Here is a 22132-nt window from a genome sequence, read left to right as displayed (position 1 = left end):
TAGTTGTTCTTCGTTAGTTTCTTTTGTCGTGTGTCTTGGGGCGCATGTCACGTCATTTCATTTAACTTCAGTAAAATATCGATTCATTGTCACCAACTTACCATCCAAATCAGTAATAGAGAGAGCAAACTAGCATTGGCAGCCACAGCGGTAACTTTATTAAATAGCTGTACAAATGAGGGTTTAGGAAGGACAGTGTAGTAACAGCGCCACTCCAGTAGTGGGCGTTGTGCATATCCTCCTCTCTGATAAAATGCATCTTGGCGGCGTTATTAGGATTCCCACGCAGTTTCCAGGCATAACATGTCGTCCAACATTCCCGCATTACGATTGGCTGCTGTAACCCTGAATCCGACCTGACAGCTTCCAGACGATCAAATAAGTTTTAAGTGTGTTGGCGTTAATGTGTTTCCAACTAACCGTAACGTTCCTTTTTCCAAACCTAAACCCACCCGAAGACCCAAACCTAGCCGTAAACCAAACCTTAACAAATATATATATATATTTTTTTATTTCGCACAAGAGTAATACACTTTAGGGAGGGTCATCTCGTTGCGTGACCTTCCCTTCCCAGGAGCCAATCATGTTGCTTTGGGGGGCGTCCTGCCTGGAAACGACGTACGAATCGTCATCAAGCGTCTTGGCGCTAGCTCCAAATGGTGCTAGCGTTGGTTTTGGTCCTTTTCATCAACGAGCGAACGTGTGATCCATATGTCGCAGGGTTCAAGATCTTCGTCTTTGGTGTGCTTAACTTGAGTCTTCCTCGCGAATAAAGTAGACGAAAGGTAAACCGTACATCTGCTAACAAGTTCATGGTGCCGACTGTTTGATTTGTTCCGCTTTTGCGCGCTAAGTGCTAATGAAAAGTTATACGAGGGCGTAATAAGTGTCGTAATGACAATATATAACCCCCCTCACCAAGAAAGTAACAAAGATCCTAATATTAACTTACTAGGAGAGATGACTGAATGATACATTAGAGACCCAGATAATGAAAATTCAGAATTTAAAATCTCAGCAAAGTTATTTGAAGTTTTTATGTGAAAAGGGTGGGTTTGGAAATGTAGTTTTTTTTGTGAAGTATGAGAAGACGTTCTACTTATATAAATAGAAAGTCATTTGTTAGGTGCAAGTTGATGCATGAGCAGTTTTTATTAATAATAATTCCTGTATCCCATATGTCTTTTATTGTCTTGCTTCTTTCAATGCATTTTGTGCAGTATGTCACTATTGCATTTTTTTTTGGGGGGGGGGACACACTGTCAAGTCATAAATTAAGCAAGTCATAACACCTGAGGCATTTCATTGGTGTGTTTTTCTCAAGTACGTAGCAACATGGACCTGTCCAGGAGGCTCTTGGTGTTGATGGAGCTGGCCGAGAGCTGTGGGGTCAGCACACTCCTGCAGGGTTTTGAGCAGGTGTGGAGGCTTCTGCTTGTTTGTCTTATCTGCAGAGTGCTGTTCAGGACAGGTGAGTATCACAGACTTCGAACAAAAGATTACACATAAACCCCTTTTCCGTCCCAACTTTTACAATCGTTGTGTTTGCATTTGTACATTGGCCTCATCACCAACGTCCACACAAATTGTAATCCCAAATCTTTTCTCTTGTGTGTTTCCCAGGAGGTGCGTCCTCTTTGAATCATGTTGTGTCACTGTTGGCGGGGATGTACAGCCTTTTCCTCTTCTTTAACCTCCACATGCTGTGGGTGATGTTGCTCAGTCTACTTTGCTACCTCGTTCTTCTTCTTGGCCGACACTCCAGTATCAAAGGCATCTTCCTTTCCACTGCTATTCTAGTTTACCTCCTCATTGGGTAAGAAAACACAAGACACAAATAGTATTTATAGTTCCACATGGGAGTGCTCTTCACTATGCTAACGACTTTGTTTAGTTACACCAATGAATGACTCCGAAATCACAATAACAGACACTGTGACATAGCCTACCTTATGTAAAGAACCTAGTCATAGCTGTTTGAAAAATGAGTACAATGATGACTGATTTCTCGACCACAATCTGTTCCAGAAAAAGGTTCCAGAAGTGATTTGTTTGAAAACCCAATCGACGTTTCCAATTGCAATGAATGGAAAAAGAAATAATGCGTTCCAAGCCTAAAAATTAGGCTTTTTAATTTTTTTTTTCGCTTTTCCTGATCATAAACTGCATAGTAGAAATACATGTATAGTTTAAATACTTTATATAATAAAATAATTTAAGAAATGCATTTATTTTTTGCTTAAAATGTATGCTTAATAGCATAGTAAGCTAGGCTGGGAGTGCATTGCCATAGCAACTCGGCCCCCGAAGTCCAGAATAACTTTAAACAAGCAACTTGCCTTCTTTGGAGCCATGATTCGAGGTTAATACGGTAGTCCTCGATAAGAAGAAAAACAACAGTCTCTACGGGGACACGTCTGTGTATAGAGGCTGCGTTATACAGAATAACAAAAGTGCGCTGGTTGCACCACGCACGTTATGTCATTTACGGGTTTTCTTCAGGGGGGCGTTCGAAATGACAATAACAAAACACATCGTGGGTGGGTCAGCTGCTTGCACCTCGCACATTATATTTCTGTGTTTTTTCGGCGGGATGGAAATTCACAACAAAGTGCGTCGTGGGTCAGCTGGTCTGGCTGTGGACAATATGTTATTTCTGGGTTTTGTGGGGGGGTTTGAGTACAGAGTTTCGTTCGAAAGCAGAAGCAAAAAAATGTTCAAAATTTTTCGTTCGAAAACGGCGACTTTCGAAAACCGAGGCTTTACTGTTTTTTTGTGTTGCTTGGTTTTGAAAATTTGTTTGCCGTTGTTATGGTATGGATTTGAATTCATATTGTTTTTTTTAACTTTTGTTTTTCAGAGAATTACACTTAATTGACACAGTGACTTGGCATAAGATCAGAGGTAAATGTTTTACATTCTCCATAACTGATGGCAATTGGTGATGTGATGTATATTAAAATCAAACACATGAAGTCTAAGAAGGGTCCAGCTTGAGTATTGCTCCGTCCAAATTTAGCATCATCTTTGGACTAAACGTTCAACCTTAATTTTTCAGTGTAAAAAAAAAAAAAATGTACTAAGTCATTTTGTCTGAAAGTTTCCAAAAGTTTTTTTTGTGTGTGTTGACAAATTGTGGCTACGTTTAAAAGGAAGAACATGTAGTAACTCTTCTGGTGGTGAAAATTCTTCTAAATTTCAAACAGAAAAAATAATAGAAGTCCATTAAAAACTTTTGAATGTAAGAAAAATTGGTTAGGCCTGGTTCATGCATAAATAGTTTTGAGCCCCTGAGAGCCTTGTAAAATGGCTATATTCTCCAAAAATTACTTGCCTTGGAAAATACTTCAGTCTTGGGTAGTTCTTTGTTTGTGTACATTTTTTTTCCACGTCACCATTATCGACATGACTCAGGTGAAGACGGGATTGCCCACACACATGAAGTTCTGGTTGTAAATATTGAACATGTTCATATTTTTAAGATTGTCCGCCCCGACCTGTTTTGACCCATAAAATCGAGACGAATCCCCTCGTAAAACACATTAGCTCTAAGGACTAAGTCTTAAGATTTGTCTGGCGTTGGAAAATTGGCACAAAAACAGGCCGATTGTATTTGTGTGGGTATCAGACTTTAGTTTCCTAGCATCAAGAATGTTGTAAATCCTTGTTAAGGCCCCTTACTCTTTGTTATATTGTCGCCCTTCGCTAAAATAATTTTTCACTTTATTAATGAACACACAGCATTCCATATTGACATAAAAAAATTGAATTGAAATTTTTGAAGATTTAGTAAAAAAAACTAAAATAAATACAATACTGAATTATCACACAGCCGTAGGTATTCAGGCCCTTTGCTGTCGCACTCATATATTTACCGTAACTTAGACGCTGTCCATTTCTCTTGATCATCCTTGAGAAGGTTCTCCACCTTCATTGGAGTCCAGCTGTGTTTTGATCAGGAAAGCAACACATCAGTCTATAGAAGCTTAAGTGCAGGAGAATTTTTTTGGGACCTCCTGATTCTCATTTGCTCTGACATGCACTGGGAGCTGCAAGTCTTAATATAGACGAGTATGTGGCCCTCCTAATTAACGCCAATCATCCATCCATTTCCCAAGCTGCTTATCCTCACAAGGGTCGCGGAAGTGCTGGAGCCTCCCCCAGCTAACTTCGGGCAGTATAATCCAACATAGCTGGACTTCAGTGGTGGTGGTGAACCATCTCAAGAATGGTCAGGAGAATTGGAGAACACCAGAGTTAAAAGAGTGTGACAGCAAAGGGTCTGAATCATGTGTTTTTAATAAATCTGGAAAAATGTCAACAATTTTTTTTTCCCTGTCAATATGGAGTGTTCGGTGTACATTGAATGGGGAGCAAATGACTGCAATATAACAAAGTGAAAAATGAAGGAATAGCTGAATACTTTCTATATTGAAAAGATTTATTAAATTATAAATTTAGACACCACAAATATTTTCGGTTGCGTGCATTTGTGATTCAATTCTGAAAAAACTACCTGTTGAATTTTCTAACTGTGGAGGTTGTGGCATTGATCAAGGGAGAACCCAATACATTTGGGTATAGATCTGGAGAAGGTGCAGAGCCAAAATGTATTAAATTCATCTTCAAGGAAAGATTCATTGGGGATTGGTGGACAGGACTGGAGAAGTCTTTCGATTCAATTCTGTTTTGTACATAAATGACTTGAACCTGTCAAAATGTTCAATGTCTTCCAACCAATTGAAAGCGTGGCTTTGTGTACATTTGACAGGCAGTCAGATGGTGGTGGCCATGAAAGCCATTTCGCTGGCCTTTGACCTGGACAGAGGAGCAGTTAGTGCTTTGCCCACTCCAACAGAGTTCCTTGGGTATGTTCTTTTTGTTGGTAACGTAGTCTTCGGGCCTTGGATCAGTTTCTCAACATATAAGGCTGCTATTGTTGGCAGACGACTGGTAAGATCTGTTTGGCATTTTTGCATGCCTGTTATTCTTTGACATGTTTTTAAGGTGTGAAAACCTTCATTTCCCCAGAGCTGGTTATGGCTGCGACGTTCCTCTGTCAGCCTCTTTAAGAGTCAGATTTGCCTGCTGGTGTCCTCTTGCGTAGCGCCATACCTGTTCCTTTTTTTCATCCCCATCCACGGAAATACCTTCACACGCAAGTGAGAGCATTTGTTGTTTGTATATTTTCTATATTTACACAAAAAAGGAAAAATCCACAAGACGGTATGTTTTAGTTTGTTCAAATGCCTTGAGTTATGCGGATACTGTAAATAGATTCTTTATACTCTCATTTTTACACTAATTTTGCAATTTGTTTAGATTCTCATTCAGATCCTAATCCATTATCTGCCAATGTGACTGCAGTGTCAGAGCTCAATGTTTCATTATTGATATCATGTAGTTGTTCATGTGCTTTTTGGGCATGTGTACATGCGAGTTCATTTTAGCTCATTTACTAAAGAAACATTTAAAAACCATCTCAAATTTTTTAAATAAAAAGAACCAATAAGAAAAAAAAATCCCACCATATAGTGTACCTATTTTTTTTAATATACTCACGGACAAAGTTGTTGTCAACACTTTCTTAATGATAGAAAAACCCACAATGGTCACATGTACTATACTTAAATCTGACAACTAAATAAATCTTTTCCTTTCGGGTTGTCCCATTAGGGGTCGCCACAGCGTGTCATAATTTTCTATCCAAGCCCATCTCATGCATCTTCCTCTCCAACACCCAATGTCCTCATGTCCTTCCTCACAACATCCATCAACCTTTTCTTTGGTCTTCCTCTCACTCTTTTGCCTGGCAGCTCCATCCTCAGCGCCCTTCAACCAGGATACTCACTCTCTCGATCTCCATCGAAGTCTGCTCTCTCACACGAGCTCATTTCTAATCCTATCCAACCTCCTCACTCTGAGCGAGAACCTCAACAACTTCATTTCTGCCACTTCCAGTCCTGCTTCCTGTTGTCTTTTCAGTGCCACCGTCTCTCATCCGTACATCATGGCCCGCCTCACCACTGTTTTATAAACTTTTCCCTTCATTCTAGCAGAGACTCTTCTGTCACATAACACACCAGACACCTTCCGCCAGCTGTTCTAACCTGCTTGTACCTGTTTCTTCACTTCCTTACTGCACTCAGCATTGCTCTGGATTGTTACCCCCAAGTATTTGAAGTCGTCCACCCTCGCTATCTCTTCTCCCTGTAGCCTCACTCTTCCCTGTCTACCCCTCTCTTCCATGAACATTAGAGATTGCTTTTGAATTGTGGTTGAACAAAATAAACATTCAACAGGCTTCGCCAAAATTGACGGTACCCCTAGAAAGAGAAGGGACGTGTTCAAACAAGGTGTGTCCTCGATTTAGCATAGGAGGTTCCTTCAAACAGTTGACCTTTTTAAATTGTGACAAATAATCACTGTGCTGTTCTGGTCCTTACCCAAAAACACAGTTAAAAAAAAGAAAAGGTCGAGAGCTCAACCATTTGACTATTCTGAAATTGACTTCTATGTGACCCCTGGTGTAAATCCTATTGAATATCTGTAAAGGGAGTTGGAATATGGTGTCTAGAGAAAACACCCTTCAGACCTGAGAAAACTGGAGCACTTTGTTCTAGTTTGCTGCGGAATGGGCCAAAATAGCTGCTTAAAGGTGCAGAAGTCTCACTGAAAGTAAAAAAAAAAAACAGATTGCAGTGATTGCCTCAAAAGGTTGTGCAGCAAAATATTAATGGAACCATCACCTTTTTTGGGGGAGGGGGTGTATGGATTGACAAATAGTCTTATATTCTAGTCATACATTTTTCTGTACCGCTTATCCTCACTAGAGTTGTGGGTATGATGGAGCTCAGAACTAGGTATCTTCGGGGTAGAGGCAGTGTACACCCTGAACTGGTCGCAAGCCTTACAAAACAAAATAAATTCCATATTGTGACAGGGTGATCATACAGATATTTAATGGAGTGATTCCTAACCGATGCTCTGTGAAATTTTACTTTGACATTTTTGTTTGTGCACTGTGAGATCTTCCAACTGTATAATATCTGCCTTGGCTCCATAAAGGTTGGAAATTACTGATATAATGAAAGCATTCTGATACAATTTAATAATTTTCCTAACAAAGAACACATTCCCTTCCATTTATGGATTGTCCCCGAATGCACCTCATGCATGTAAACATGAGTGAGGGCAGCAGTGAAGCGGTTGCCAAAATACGGTGTTTATCCCCCAAGGTATGAATAAAATATGAAGACTCGTACATAGCGTCTTCAGTTGGGGTTTATCTCGGAAATCAACAAAACCTAGCACTCTTGGATGAGAGAGAAGTTTTGTTCGAAAAAGCATTCAGACACCAGAATGGTCTTTTTAACGTTCATTAGGCAATGAAGTAAGTTTTAGTTAGTTCATGTTCTTCCAAGTATCAACTCATAAGTTGTCCTCGTCTTTCTTTATGTATGCATTATATGAGGGCTAAAAAATTACACCAGTCTAAAAAGTATGGAAACTGACTGTGTCCTCGCCCCATCAATAGCACTGTAGGTACGGAAAAGGACACCGTGCATGATTTCTGTGATTTAGAAAAGGAGAAATAATAATTTTAAGTGTTCCAAGGTCTTCAGGAGCTTTCAAAAAAGCTTTTGAGTTTGTTAATAAATTCATGGTTTCTTGTCGTTGTCTGATGATGTGTAGGTGGCTGCGTGCCTATGAGAATGCATTGTCATTCCACTTCAGTAACTACTTTGTGGGCCATCTCAGTGAAAGCACCAGCATTCTGGCTGGAGCTGGCCACATTCAGGAAAAAGACAACATCAGATGGTGAGTAGAGCCAAGGCAAAGATTTACGGATGCTATTCAGACACTAACATTTCTAGTCATTTAACGATCTAGTTAAGTTTAGATAATGTATGTTACAAATTGAACTATGTAACAATTACTGTACTTTAGGGGCAAATATAACAAGCTGCAATAACATTCCCTCAGAAATTATTATGTAAATTAATGTCACAACTGAGAATTGAGTACATACAACGCGAGTTAGTTACTGAGATACTGTACCATGCAAATATGTCCCCTCGGTGTTAAGTACTTGTCCGAAATAGTGTCTTGGGCATGCTGGAGCTTATTCCAGCTGAGCCTGGATGAGAGGAGGGTACACCTTGAACTGGTCACCTGCCAATTGCAGAGCCCATCTAAACAACCAACCTTTCACACTCACATTCACGCCTTTGATTGATTTTGAGTTAACCCACCATGCATGTTTTTGGGAATGTGGGAGGAAACCGGAGTACCCAGAGAAAACTCACTCACCCTAACGCAGAAAAAAATTACACTACAGTCCTTACATGGTTTAAAAGGAACAACATTCTTTCTTCAAGAGGCTCAAAATGATCTCTGTTTTGTTCATAATTGTGTGATCCTTACTCAGGGAAATGGAAGTGGTCAAACCTCTGAATGTAGAAATGCCTCGCTCCATGGTAATGGTGGTGACATCGTGGAATATTCCCATGTCGCAGTGGCTTAAAATTTGTAAGTGTCCTACTCTAACACTAACATGTGGAATCTCAAATACAAATACTTATTGGCAATGGTGTGGACTTGATTTGATGACTTTAGACTTGACAATATGTTACAAGACTTGCAAATCGACTGGGACCAGTGACTTGTGATTTCACATGGACTTGAACCCATTTACTTGAAAAAGATTGCTACTTTGACCAAATCACTGAGAAACCAAGTTAGCTTTAGCACTCTCGTTCTCTAGCTAGGCCATCCATAAAATTATTTTGGTTTCGAGTAGCAAGAGTGGGAAAAAAATTTGTAGGTAGGTAGGTTGGAATTTATATATATATATATATATATATATATATAATATATATATATTTTTTTTTTTTGAAAAGGTCCATTCCATGATATTCTGCAAAAATTTTGGCACATATACTACCAATGAATATATTCAGTGTGTTGATCTAGCTTACGTTTTAGCTATAAATATTTATTTCTTCACATTTTCACACACACAAATATATATTTATAGTGTGTGTGCATTTTAAAATGTTTTGAAAGGACTCAAAACTCAAGCAAAGGACTTGGCTCAGGACTTGAGGGCAAAGAATCGAGACTTGTGACTAACAAAGCATCGACTTGGTCCCACCTCTACTTATCAATTTTAATTAGTATCAATATCAACGCAGCATCAACAGCCAACATCACAAAATAATTTTCAATTCAATATTCAAACGAAATAGAAACATGCAGTACGTTGTAGGTCATTTGAAATGTGCTGGTTCAGTCCCCTTTTTTATGCTTGTTTTCAGATGTCTTCAAAAATGCCATGAAACTTGGGACTTTTCCCGCAATCCTGGTTACATACACAGCCAGCGCTTTACTGCATGTGGGTACAGTACACTTGAAATCATGTTCAAAGTACTTCACATTATTTCTGAAAAATCCATGTTTCCATAATCTAAAAGACAAAATTGCACATTTATTTAAAACAACCTCATACCTGCTTAAAAAACTGTGCAGGAGCAATTATGAGAAAATGGCAGACATAGAAGATAACTGATAATCTTCCTCGAACTGGTGCTTCACCCAAGATCTCACCTTGTGGGGTCAAAATGATCACTAGAACAGTGACCAAAAATCCCAGAACCACAGGGGAGGGGCCTAGTGAAAGACCTGCAGAGACCTGATACCAAAGTTACAAAGACTACGATAAGTAACACATTATGCCGCCGGGGACTCAAATCCTGCAGTGCCAGATGTTTACCCCTGCTTAAACCTGTACATGTCTAGGTCTGTATGAATTTGCTAGAGTGTATTTGGTTCATCCAGAAGAGGATTGAGAGATGTCATATGGTCAGATGAAACCAAAATAGAACCATTCAATAAAAACTCAACTTGTCGCTTTTGGAGGAGAAGGAATGTTGACTTGGATCCAAAGAACATCAGAACTACTGTGAAACACGGGGGTGGAAATACCATGCGTTGGGGCAGTTTTTCTGCAAAGGGACCTGGACCACTAATTCGTAAAAAGGAAAGAATGAATGGGGCCATGTATTGTGAGAATTTGTGTGAAAATCTCCTTTCATCAGCAAGGGCATCAAAGATGAAACGTGGCTGGGTCTTTCAGCATGACGATGATCCCAAACACACCACCCAGGCAATGAAGGGGAGTGGTTTCTTAATCAATTTCAGGCTCCTGGAGTGGCCTTACCAGTCCCCGAAAACTCGAGCCCATACAAAAATCTATGGACGGAGTTGATAGTCGGTATTTTCCAGCGGCAGCTCCAAAACATCAGCGCTCTTGAGGAGATCTGATCACTTATTTTCCAGCATCATTTGCTAATAAGTTCTTTAAAAAACAGAATGTAATTTTATAAATATATATTTTGTCTCACAGTTGAGGCATAATCTATGATGAGAATTACAGGCCTCTCTCCTCTTTTAAGTTGGGGAACTTGCACAATTGGTGGCTGACTAAACACTTTTTTTTTTCCCCTACTGTGGAGTAATTTTTTTTTCTTGTTAAAAACGTCTTACGTTTTATTGGTAGGGTGAAAGTGATAAACGGAATTTCGCGGAACAAATTAAGATCATATCCTCAAGGCACGACTGTATCTTTTCTCCAGGAATTCTTTGGTTCTCTTTGTGAAAAGCAACTTTCCTCATTATCTGAATTAAACATGCGGTTTGTGTGTCCACAGGGTTTGAGTTTCCATCTAGGAGCTGTGCTGCTCTCTTTAGGCTTCATCACATATGTTGAACATGGTATGAATAGTATGATGTACATTATAGGGAAACAGTTTTAAATAGAGTAAACACGTTGATTTAGTTATTTGCTGAAATAATGTTAACTTTTATTTTGTGGTTTGTGTCTTTACCTTTATGCTGCATTTCTTGTCACATACAGACACTTTCATCTCTAATAACACAAGTGACATACAGTACTGTTCTGGTTGGGCATTGAGAAGTGAGAGCCGATTAAAACTGGGACTAACTGTACGATTCTCCCGTAATCCATCGATTTTTACAACATTTAGGTTCCTAATTTCAATGGGTAGTCCGCTGTGCCCGAAGAAATGGGAAAAACCAAAGAAGAAGAATGCACATGAAGACGTGCGGTGACACCGAACAAGTGTCTTAACTTTTGCTAATGACAAGTCGCCTCAGTGCAACACTATTATGTGTTAGTCACTCACATTTGAAAAATGTATGGGTGTGGTCAGTCATGCTCACAGATAAAGTTGGAATCTCGAGACCTTAAAATAATTTACTGGATTAATATAACTGTAAATTTGAAATAAAATCAAAACAAATACATAACAAAATAGAAAAAAATTTCAAACTCATAAATGATCATTTCCAACTTCAACTGATATTAGTAGAACATGATATAAAGCGGTATTTAAAATTTTTCATCAATAAAACTATTTGATCTGACAAACTTTATCTAAAGAAAAGTTAAATGCACCGTCCTGTCAAGGAATAACTACCCGCAATGTTTTGAAATTGCTGAAAGTTTAGTTCAACATAACCAGCGTTAATGGCAACAAACTAGTGATACATAGTAACAAACATTCCTGTCGGCAATCGTGATGTATTGTTGTAATCTATCGTAATTTACGGAGGTATCTCTTGTCAATCCATTGATAAAAGCTAGCACTAGATGATCTATATCTTCCTAAAGTAAGTAGAGGGGAAAGGTTTTCAACTTCAAGTTAACACTTACCACGGGGAAAATGACCGCTCGCATTTAGATATATGGACAAACTAGTCTAACGTTAGAATTTAGATCAAGTCAAACTAAATGACAATCTCATACTTATTATAGTCAGATACTGAAACATTACCTGTGCTATGTCCCAGAAATGTTTTCAATTTAACTCACTTTCCTTTGACATGGCTCATGATGTTGATGAATTTCGACGTAAATGCGCTCGTAGTACGTGAAGCAGCTCTGAATATGCGTTTTTGGCGTCACTTCCAAATATCCTCAGTATGGTTAACTTGCATTTCCTGTTTCCGGGTGAATACTGATTGTTTAGGAGCAAGCTTGTTTTGTGAACGTTTATGAAATAAACACGCAAATTAATGTCAAGACTACACAAGATAAGCGACGTCTTTCAATATCTAATATTTTCTACTCATAACAAATTTTATGCGCGTGATTTTTCGTGCTCCACTGTGAGTGATTGAATATAATAGTGTCCAAAGAAGGCTTTCACGATGTGTGACGCCCTCTGGGTTTAACCTTAAACCACGCAGAGCTCCAGTGAAGTCAACTTTCTGTCATTTGGGTTAGTGAAGCAAAATACGTCTCATGGAGACATCAAACGAGGTAAACGGTGCACTTTTGCACTACTCCATCCATCCATTTTCTGAGCCGCTTATTTCACAAATGTCGCGGGAGCGCTGGAGCCGATCCCAGCTGTCATCGGGCAGTAGCCGGGCTACACCCTGAACTTGTTGCCAGCCAACAGCAGGGCACATGGAGACAGACAACAAGTGGGGGCAGTTTAGAGTCTCCAATGAATGCATGTTTTTGGGATGTGGGAGAAAACCCACGCAGGCACGAGAGAACATGCAAGTCCACACAGCCAGGGCCCGGATTTGAACCCCTGTCCTCAGAAGTATGAGGCCAACACCCTTTTGCATGGTTTTCCCCCAAAAAAAAAAAAAAAAAAAAAAAAGCTTAACATTGATCTTAAGCTTCCCTGTAGCAACTTTACATCACAATGAATTGGGACAAAATTTATGTAAATGTTATCTTGCAGTATCACAAACACTTATTTTGTGTCGGTGAGTAAGGAAAGGAATTGACATTTATAGCATTTGGTTCCATCCACTTAAAAATAAAAACTGTGAAGCTACTTTTTGTGCCAAAATGCTGAGTTCTAGTGAGTGTCCTTCAAAACACAAGTGTACAAGCTTAAAACAGGAACTCAAGTTAACTCTTAACCATATATGCCATTTGACGTGATAAAACAGTCCCAAGTAACGATTTTAACAATGCTAACGTGGATGTTCATAATTTGGACAGCCTGTATTTAAATCATGTAAACTTTTTTGACCCAGCACCCTAAATGAATCAAAATCAAGAATCGTTTGGAACCGGAATCAGGAATTAAGATTCAAATGAATGCCCAACCATACAGTAATGTTTTGTAGTCAATTTCCACTGCAAAGGTTTCAGTCATGTGACAGTCACCGTGTATATTTCTCACTCCCTCTCAGTCCTGCGAAAGAGGCTCGCTGCCATCTTCAGTGCCTGTGTCCTCTCGAGAAAATGTCCCTCTGACTGCGGGCATCAGCATAAGAAGGTACAGTGCTCTTCTGCAAAGAGCAAATCGTCAGATGAAGGTGCCTGCAGTGTGTACACATTCGGTTTTGTATAACAGTTTTGAAAAAAAAATTTGAATATTTCAATAATCCTCATGACTAGTCAAATGCAGTATATCATGCACTCAATGAAGTTCTCTCTCACTCGAGTATCGTATCAGTATACATGATCAACAGTGTACACAGTATTTAAGGAGACGAGATAGATTCAAATATGTTCATCCAATTGGCCCCTCATCTGCTGTACTGTATATAGAGCTCGTGCACCTACGTCAGAAAATCACGTTACTTTTGTTTACCTCGCCATATTGGCAGTCAAGCTAAGCATTGCTCAATGCGAATTTGGTTGGAGACGTCACGGGAACATGTCTTGTAGCACGACGCCCAGAGTCTTGTCCGATACCGTCAGACATTTAGAAGGTGAAAATAAACGATGGTCCTTGGAAAAATTAGATAAACTCAGCATAAAGGACCTTTATTTAATGCAGAAAGCGATGTTTTTGCCAATAAGAAATTGGACTGTTAATTCGCTTCCACTCGTCTTGGACAACTGGATCTACACATGGATCTGGTGAGTAAGTCGTCAAAATTTACACACAAACGTTTGAAAGCGTCTAAAAGTCTGGACATATACGAATACTTGGTTGCTGGATCTGTTCTAAATCAGGAATAAATCCCACGTAGTGACGGGTTGACGGCTCGTGAACGCGGAAGTGTGGTCGGCTACACATTAACCTTTGCCGAATCCGTTGATCTTTTCAGCTAGTATTCAACCCAAATACCAATATTTAAATAAATGATCGCTGGTTTACACAAACTCGCATTCATGAACTGTGATTGAGGGGGAAAAAAAAAGAGGACAGAGTCGTCTCCACGGAATGTACATGGAAGCAATTGCGGTCACACTTAACCTCCGCAAACCTCTGCGACAGTTTTTGTTTTTAACACGAATTGTTCTCAAACGAGCCAACTTGGCATTATAAATACATTTTGGTAATTTGAGATTGAGAAGAATAATTCCTACCTGAAATGAAGTGATCGCTACACAGGCGTGTGTGTATTTTGGTCGGGCACCATCCATCATGTTTAATTGCCGAAATCAATCGATATTTTCTGGTCTTTTCATCTGATATTCCAAAGAATGATCTCTTTGAATATCTGTCTCGTCTGTTGTGACAACCAACAGCACAACAAGTCTCGGGCATTGTAAATATTCTCCTCCGGTTCAAAGTCTCCCACAATGTCGAGCAGCTCTGTTTGACCGGCAATATGGCGCCATGTGCACGAGCTCTACACGTACCTGCAGAAATCCATCACAAGTTGGCCAAGTAAAAGCAAAAATGTGATTCAGCGTTCAATCTTTTTATCTTTTTTACAGGAGTACTGGGTGACGCTAATGAACTTAGTTTTCAGTTTCTTGGCCATCCTCCACCTCACCTACTTGGGCTCCATGTTTGATCCGGGTGTCGAAGAGGAAGTGGAAGAGGTAAGAATCACTCAGATATGAAGCCTGATGGGGGTTTGGTATGATATACATTTTACATATGTAACAAATTTAAAGTTCCCAGGTCTGCGACATGCTTTCAAAATCCCACTAGGATCAAGATTTTGTAGACATTTTTACAGCATCATTGTTATGCCGGAATGATCTCGTTTTAGGACCTAACATTTATCCCGCCCCGTACACAACTGGCCCAACGGCAAGTACAGCTTTCATTAGATTCTCCGATACTTGACAAAGTTTGGCCATCTAGTCTTCTGCCTTGATTGTGTTCCAAGTGTTTGCGCCGCTCATCTCTTTGCTTCCGCTTACTGAGAAGTAGCGCTGAGGCCACACAACATTCTTCCTATCTCAACTTCCTCTTCGTGGTCCTCTGCTTTACTTTTGCCTTCTTAATCTTCCTCCCCACCAACAGAGTTGTCCGACACACCATCATCCTGTGATGTCGAGCTACATTCTCCCCTACCACTGCTTTGCAGTCAGTTACCGCGTTCAGATTACATCATCTGCACAAAATATAATTCACCTGCGTGCTTCTACCTCCGCTCTTGTAGCTTACTCTATATTTCTCCCTCTTCTGGAAATAAGTGTTCACTACAACCACCTCCATCCTTTTTGCAAAGTCCACCACCATCTGTCCCTCAAAGTTCATTTCCTGGATGCCGTACTTACCCATCACTTCTTCATCGCCCCTGTTCCCTTCACCAACATGTCCATGGAAATCTGCACCAATCACAACTCTTTCTCTCTGTCTGGGATGCTCAGAGCTACTTCATCTAGTTCCTTCCAAAATTTCTCTTTCAACTCTGGGTCACATCCTACCTGTGGGGCATAGCCGCGAATCACATGATCCAGAACACCCTCAATTTCAAATTTCAGCCTCATCACTTGATCTGATACACTTTTCACCTCCAAGATATTCTTAGCCAGTTCTTCCTTTTAAAATAACCCCTACTCCATTTCTTTTCCCATTTCGTCCATGGTAAAATTATTTAAACCCTGCCCTTAAACTTCTAGCCTTACTACCTTTCCACCTGCTCTCTTGGATGCACAATATATCAACATTTCTCCTAATCATCATGTCAACCAACTCCTGAGGTTTTCCTGTCGTAGTCCCAACATTCAAAGTCCCTACACTCAGTTGTGGGCTCTGTGCCTTCCTCTTCTTGTTCTGCCAACGAATCCGGTTTCCTCCTGTTCTTTGCTTTCGACCCACAGTAGCTGAATTTCCACCGACGCCCTGCAGGTTAGCAGTCCCGGGGGGCGGGCGTTGTTAACCCGGGTCATGACCGATCCGGTATGCGATTATTTAGATCAAGGGTGTCAAACTCATTTTTTGTCGCGGGCCACACTGTAGTTCCGGTTTCCCTCAGATGGCTGTTATAACTGTGAAACCATAAAAATCGTTTATTGCTTCATCATATTGAACATGAAATTTATGAATTACTTTTACAATCAGAAATCAAGGGTAATGTTTTTTTTTAACTGTTGTTGATGTTTGGTAACGTAAAAACGCTTGCAATACCTCAATATTATGGTTTATGGTATGACAATTTGAATTGAACCTCGCCCCCGGGCCTTGAGTTTGACACCTGTGCTTTCGATGAACAGATTTTACAGTTTTACGCCGAATGCCCTTCCTGACGCAACCCTCTGTCTGCGTTTAGTCGGGCTTGGGACAGATTGCATTGGCTTGTGCCCCCATAGGGCTGCATTAAAACGTCACTTGAATTCATGATTTATTTGTCCCTTTATTTCCGGTCCCTTAGAAAGTGGGAGGCATATACGCATCCAAGTTGTTCTAATTCCTGCACTATTCTCCTTATTTGGATGTAAAACCCCACAAATTCAACTGAAAACCTGAATTTAAAGCAGATCTTGTTCATTTCATTTCATATCCATTGTGGCACTGTTTTGAATCGGGAAGATGATAATTGTCTCTTTCCCAATATCTATAAACCTGACGGTAAACACTTGTTTGTTTGCTCTTTCTGCAGGGTTACGCAGCCATCCACACCATTCAGAGATGGTCGGAGCTCAACTGGGCCAGTCACTGGGTCGTGATTGTCTGCTGGGCCTTCTACCGTTTAATCCTGTGATGTTCTCAAAGGAGAACACAATTGCTGGCACACCAGTCGCCCTTTCAGTCTCGTGTCACGGAGCAGCTGCGATATGGATGAAGGGACCCCGACTTGTAGACCACTGAGTCAACGTTTTTTTTCCCCAAAGTAAGAGGTCGGAGGAGAAGCCGTCAAGTAATGTTTCCAGCAATATCTGACCCACTCTTGCTCAGAGTCCACGTCAGATGTACACTGTTTGTTTTGTAATTTGGGTTTTCTCGAAGAATAATTTCATCTCTCAGCAGCCCAAAGGTAGAATTGTAGCTGAACTATATGAAAACAAGATACTATTAAATAAATGTGCATCTTTAATTAATTGGTCATAGCATCCATCCATCCATTTTCTTAGCTGCTTATCCTCAGAAGGGTCGTGGGGAGTGCTGGAGCCTATCCCAGCTAGCTTTGGGCAGGAGGCAGGGTACAATCTGAACTGGTTGCCAGCCAATCACAGGGCACATTGAGACAAACAGCCGCACTGACAATCACACCTTGGGTCAATTTAGAGTGTCCAAGTAATGTTGCAACGTTTTTGGGATGTGGGAAGAAACCAATGTGCCCAGAAGAAACCCACGCAGGCACGTGGAGAACATGAAAACTCCACACAGGGAGGGCTGGGATTGAACCCCGGGTCCTCAGAACTGCGGGGCCAATGCTTTCCAACTGATCCACCGTGCCGCCTCATAGTAACCAATAAAAGCAAAAATGACTAAGCATGGAAGTTCCACGGGTACGTTCTAGCTTTAGCGTTTACACCCCCCCCCCCCCCACACACACACACACACGCAAATTACTCATTGTAACACCACAGGTAAAAAGTTAGAATCAATGTAAATTTCCTCCCTTAATCTTAAAAAAAAAAAAATCTTTGAGAGGGCGAAAGTGCTGCTATAGTCCCATGAAAACTGACTAATGAAATCAGTTGCTGCTGAACTGATATGATTATGAAGCTGCGTGCCTACACAGATGCTCAGCAAGGGAGGTTAAAGTCCTGAGCGGATTCTATCCGTGCAGGTGCCAAGGAAACTGAAACAAACACGGAAGCCAGAATATTGTACCGTAGAGGTGTTCAAACAACAGCCCGTGGGCAATTTGCACCCCACCATCCATTTTTCAGTGGTCCCAGCCTGTAGAGAACAAAAAAAAATAGCTGACTACAGTTCCTCCAAATTTCAAACCTTCATAACTTTCTGAATCTTAATCCTATTTTCAAAATGCTAGGATAGCATGCTAAACACATAGACAACATATAATCTAGATGGATTTTAATTATAGAAAGCGAAAGGTTATGGGGCAGGTTTGCAAAATAATGGTCAAAAGCCAGACAGTTTGCAGAGGGCAGTCAGGTGATTTGTGATTTCATTTGGCACGCAAACACGCATATAAGGAAATTAAGAATTGAGAACGAACAAACATTCCATAGATTAAAATCCACAGGCAGGAATAAACATTTGTAGTAGTTAATATTCATGAATACTGCTGGAAGCAATGCAAATTGAGCCACCTTGGTGAGCAGGGATGGTTTCTAATCTACCTTAATTTCTCAAGAATAATATGTATTTTCTTCTCCACACAAAAAAATTATGTCGGGGGTTGATTGCTTCATAGATTGATAAGCATTATCAGGGGCCGAGTTGTAAGATAAGTGGAATTTCCAAATGTATTTTTGGTTGTGACAAATTCACCAATGTTGGCCTGCTTCATTTATTGAGAGACTAAACTTCCTCAGCCGTTAAAATCTCAGATGATGTCCTCACCTGCGCTTGGAATTTATTTTCCAATGATCTTTCAAAGATTCCAGAAATTTTGGAGTCGATATCTTTTTCTTACGGTACTAGTTGCTATGGACCTTTGAAAGATGTATGTACCAAAAAATGTAAACTTTTATTTTTCTCTTGAAACTAGGATTCAAACTTGGCAACACTAAAATTGCTGTTACTTTGTAAATGTTTTTGGTACTTTCCATGTATTATGTATCATTTTTAAGGGAAGAAAATGTAGAATTAGAAAATATGAAAATCTCAATTTGCTTGTTTTGACTGTTTTGCAGAGCCGGTCAAATGATCGTGAACACCCACCATATGTACTGTACATTTCCTGTTTGACTTTGCGTGAAATGTTAATTTCGAAACAAATGAAAATAACTACACATAGTAATAATTCATTGCATATGAATGCATTTCTTATTGGTTAACAAATGTTTGTCTGACTGGCCAGACGAATATACTCATTTATATGTCACACAATATAATGTCCATGTTGAAGATTGATTTTAGTTTATTTAAATAAAGAAAAAAATTCACATTATTGGTTGCCTTTTGTATTTGTATTATTAAATCTATGCACATTGACAAACGTTTTTTTTTTTGTCTCTGAACAAACTGTTTTAGGACAGTCACTCAAGTGTGGCACAGCATCAGCCGCTACAGTTCCCAACTGTTGTCACCCAGGGATCGGCAAGTTCCGAGACACAGTCGTTAGGAGCAATAAAGAATATAGTTGGAGAGTAGTCATCAAAAATCGTCTATATTTGTAAACAATTGTTGTCTTGTTGCATTTCAAAGCTGCTTTCAGGCCACTGTATGAAGAATCTGAAAATGCGTCACACTAAATTTTACTTGCACAATTTGTTACGCTACAAAACTCCAAGGGCATTTGTTATCCAAGAAAGTTTTAAATGGCACTAAAAGTTCTGTATGCACTGTGCCACTTTTATGTCCATCCGCACTGATATTCAATGAGTGGGGCAGGTGACAATGAACATTTTTTTTTTGGGTGGACCGAAGAAATAAATGTATCATTAGGAGGGCTAAATGGGCTCCATCCCACGTGGTTCTGGTTGCAGTTCCGTCGTGTACTCACTTTTTAAATTTTTAAATAGATTAAGAGTTTTTGCTTCAATTTTTTATTTTGAAATATATTGACGGAACAATGATATATGCCATACTCATCTGTGATTTTACAAAATAACTTTTTTTTTTTTAAATGAGCACACATGCCGCGGTGGGTGACTCTGGGCAATAAACAACCATCTATCCATTTTTTTTTGCTGCTTATCCTCACAAGGGTCATTGGGAGTGCTGGAGCCCATCCCAGCAATCAACGGGCAGGAGGCGCGGTACACCCAGCCAGCCAATCGCAGGGCAGGTAGAGACAAACAGCCGCACTCACAATCACACCTAGGGGCAATTTAGAGTGTCCAATTGATGTTGCATGTTTTTGAGATGTGGGAGGAAAACAGAGTGCCCAGAGAAAACCCACACAGGCATGGGAGAACATGCAAACTCCACTCAGGCGGGTTCGGGATTGAACCCAGGACCTCAGAACTGTGAGGCCAACGCTTTAACCAGCTGATCCACCGTGCCGTCCCAATAAACATTTAGGTGTTGGAAAGAAACACGTTCGAACTTGTGTGGTTGTAAATGTGTTTGTTGCTGCAGTACCTCGCGTGTCCGCAGGAGGGCAGTGCAGACTGGTGTCTGTCCATGGTACTGAAGGTTGAACTCGGAACTGTCCACCCAAGTATTTTCTCTCCGAGGTGCTGAGTTGGTCCGAGTCATCGGGTCTTCCTTGCCCAGCTGGCCGAGGGGATGGGGGCCAGGTTCTAGAGGCACGCTCCAGAAAACGTCGCCACGAGAAGCTGGCGATGTCGACGAGGAGGGGGAGGGGAGGGCATTAGTCTCAACCTAAGGTAAGGCTTTATTTTCTCTCTGACAAAGACGAGCCACGAAGCTCACTATTTGGCTGCGTTTCCGTAGGCCCGGTTCGGCTTAGCAGCGGGGGATGACGACGCGGTGTCCCGTCGACCCACTTTTCAGAGCCACGGGCGAACCATTCGCGTGCGGTGGCGAGGATGCTTTTTTTCCGGCGATATGTAGAGCTGCTGGTGCAGCGGCAACAATGGCGACTACGTGCCAAAAGCCATTCGAGTTTATAGTTTGTCACCGAACGCGTCGGTCCGCTATTGTTTGGGCTTTCCCATGTCCCCCGCACCCCCTTTATTTCCGCGTATGAGTAAAAAAAAAAAAAATATATATATATATATATATATATAAGGGAGTAGCTCGCGCTGGAGGCGGGCCTGCTTGGAACCGAGGACCCAGTTCCCCTTTTAAAGTCCTGTATTTACACGGGGAGCGCGTGGAAAATCCGATGTTTTCGTTGCAATACTTGAAACCCCAAAACGGCCCCCACCCCCCGCTTTCAAACGTTCTTGCAAACCAGTTTAAAAACAATGTGTTGCGCCGCACGAGTGCCGTTTTTGCACGTTCAGGGTGACACTTTCAAGAAACGTTCGCCACGGCAAATTCTGTCTTATGCATGACCGTGTTAATGCAGAGTGAGTCAGTGTGGGCGCTCACCCACGCACTCCTCCGCGGCTGTGACGCTCTTATGAGCGTAAGAGTGCACAAATCTAAATTTACACTCCAAGCACACACACACACACACACACACAGAAAGAAGGAACTACTTTTAAAATACTGACTTCTGCGGATTAAAAAAAAAAAATCGAACTGCAAACCGGGATTGGTTGCCACTCAGTCAGGGCTCATGAAAGAAAAACACAATTTTTCACACATCCACAACATTAATCTGTGGGAATTGAATCAGAAGCGTCTGCATACAATTCAAGCGAGTGAAATGCTAAACCAGTTTTTCTGCAAAAAAAAGAAAAAAGATGATGAAAAGAAATCTTTCATTGGACCGTTGTCTTCTTTTCTCTTTAGCTTGTCGCGTTTGGGGTTGCCATAGCATGTCTTCCTTTTCCGTACGAGTCTCCTCGCTCCTTGTATGTTATTTTTTAACACCAACTGCCCTCATGTCGCCAAGTTAGGGAAGTCGTTATCTCACTCTTCCCCTTCCAACCCTCTCATTCAGGCACATATATTCTATTTTACTTCATTCCTCTCCTTTCCAGTGCATGCCTCCATCTTTTTAATTCTTCCTCCACCTGATCCTTGCTTTCACTGCATATGACAATATCATCTGCGAACATCATGGTCCAAGGGGATTCCAGTCTAACCTCATCTGTCAGCCTATCCATTACCACAGCGAACAGGAAGGGGCTCAGAGCGGATCCCTGATGCAGTCCCACCTCCACCTTGAATTCTTCTGTCACACCTACAGCCCACCTCACCATTCTTCTGCTGCCATTATACATGTCCTG

General features: G+C 40.8%; 1 protein-coding gene across 2 annotated transcripts; it reads left to right on the top strand.

The window, feature by feature from the left end:
- Positions 1–38: 38 nt before the first annotated feature.
- Positions 39–19664, top strand: LOC133511818 (protein-serine O-palmitoleoyltransferase porcupine-like). 2 transcript variants are annotated; one of them, XM_061840790.1, is made up of 14 exons: positions 39–618; positions 721–785; positions 1325–1471; positions 1624–1816; positions 2861–2904; positions 4772–4953; positions 5032–5162; positions 7696–7821; positions 8432–8532; positions 9321–9397; positions 10713–10776; positions 13243–13328; positions 14726–14833; positions 16846–19664. In XM_061840790.1, exons 3-14 carry the CDS (start codon positions 1336–1338, stop codon positions 16945–16947), a joined length of 1350 nt encoding a protein of 449 aa, XP_061696774.1. In that variant the 5' UTR covers positions 39–618; positions 721–785; positions 1325–1335; the 3' UTR covers positions 16948–19664. The 2 variants fall into 2 exon arrangements, with proteins under 2 accessions (XP_061696774.1, XP_061696766.1); XM_061840782.1 differs by lacking the exon at positions 39–618 and having other exon boundaries at positions 625–785; positions 16846–19663.
- Positions 19665–22132: the final 2468 nt, after the last annotated feature.

The sequence above is a fragment of the Syngnathoides biaculeatus genome, chromosome 2, assembly GCF_019802595.1.
Source record: "Syngnathoides biaculeatus isolate LvHL_M chromosome 2, ASM1980259v1, whole genome shotgun sequence".
Lineage (NCBI taxonomy): Eukaryota > Metazoa > Chordata > Actinopteri > Syngnathiformes > Syngnathidae > Syngnathoides > Syngnathoides biaculeatus.
The sequence above is the reverse complement of the archived record's forward strand: the minus strand, read 5'-3'. Positions and strand labels throughout refer to the sequence as shown.

Bases quoted from the DNA above. Each gene is read 5' to 3' on its own strand.
- LOC133511818 (XM_061840790.1), top strand. From the start codon at position 1,336: ATGGACCTGTCCAGGAGGCTCTTGGTGTTGATGGAGCTGGCCGAGAGC. The intron at 4,954-5,031 runs GTAAGATCTGTT...TCATTTCCCCAG, and splicing joins CTATTGTTGGCAGACGACTG to AGCTGGTTATGGCTGCGACG. The intron at 5,163-7,695 runs GTGAGAGCATTT...GATGATGTGTAG, and splicing joins GGAAATACCTTCACACGCAA to GTGGCTGCGTGCCTATGAGA.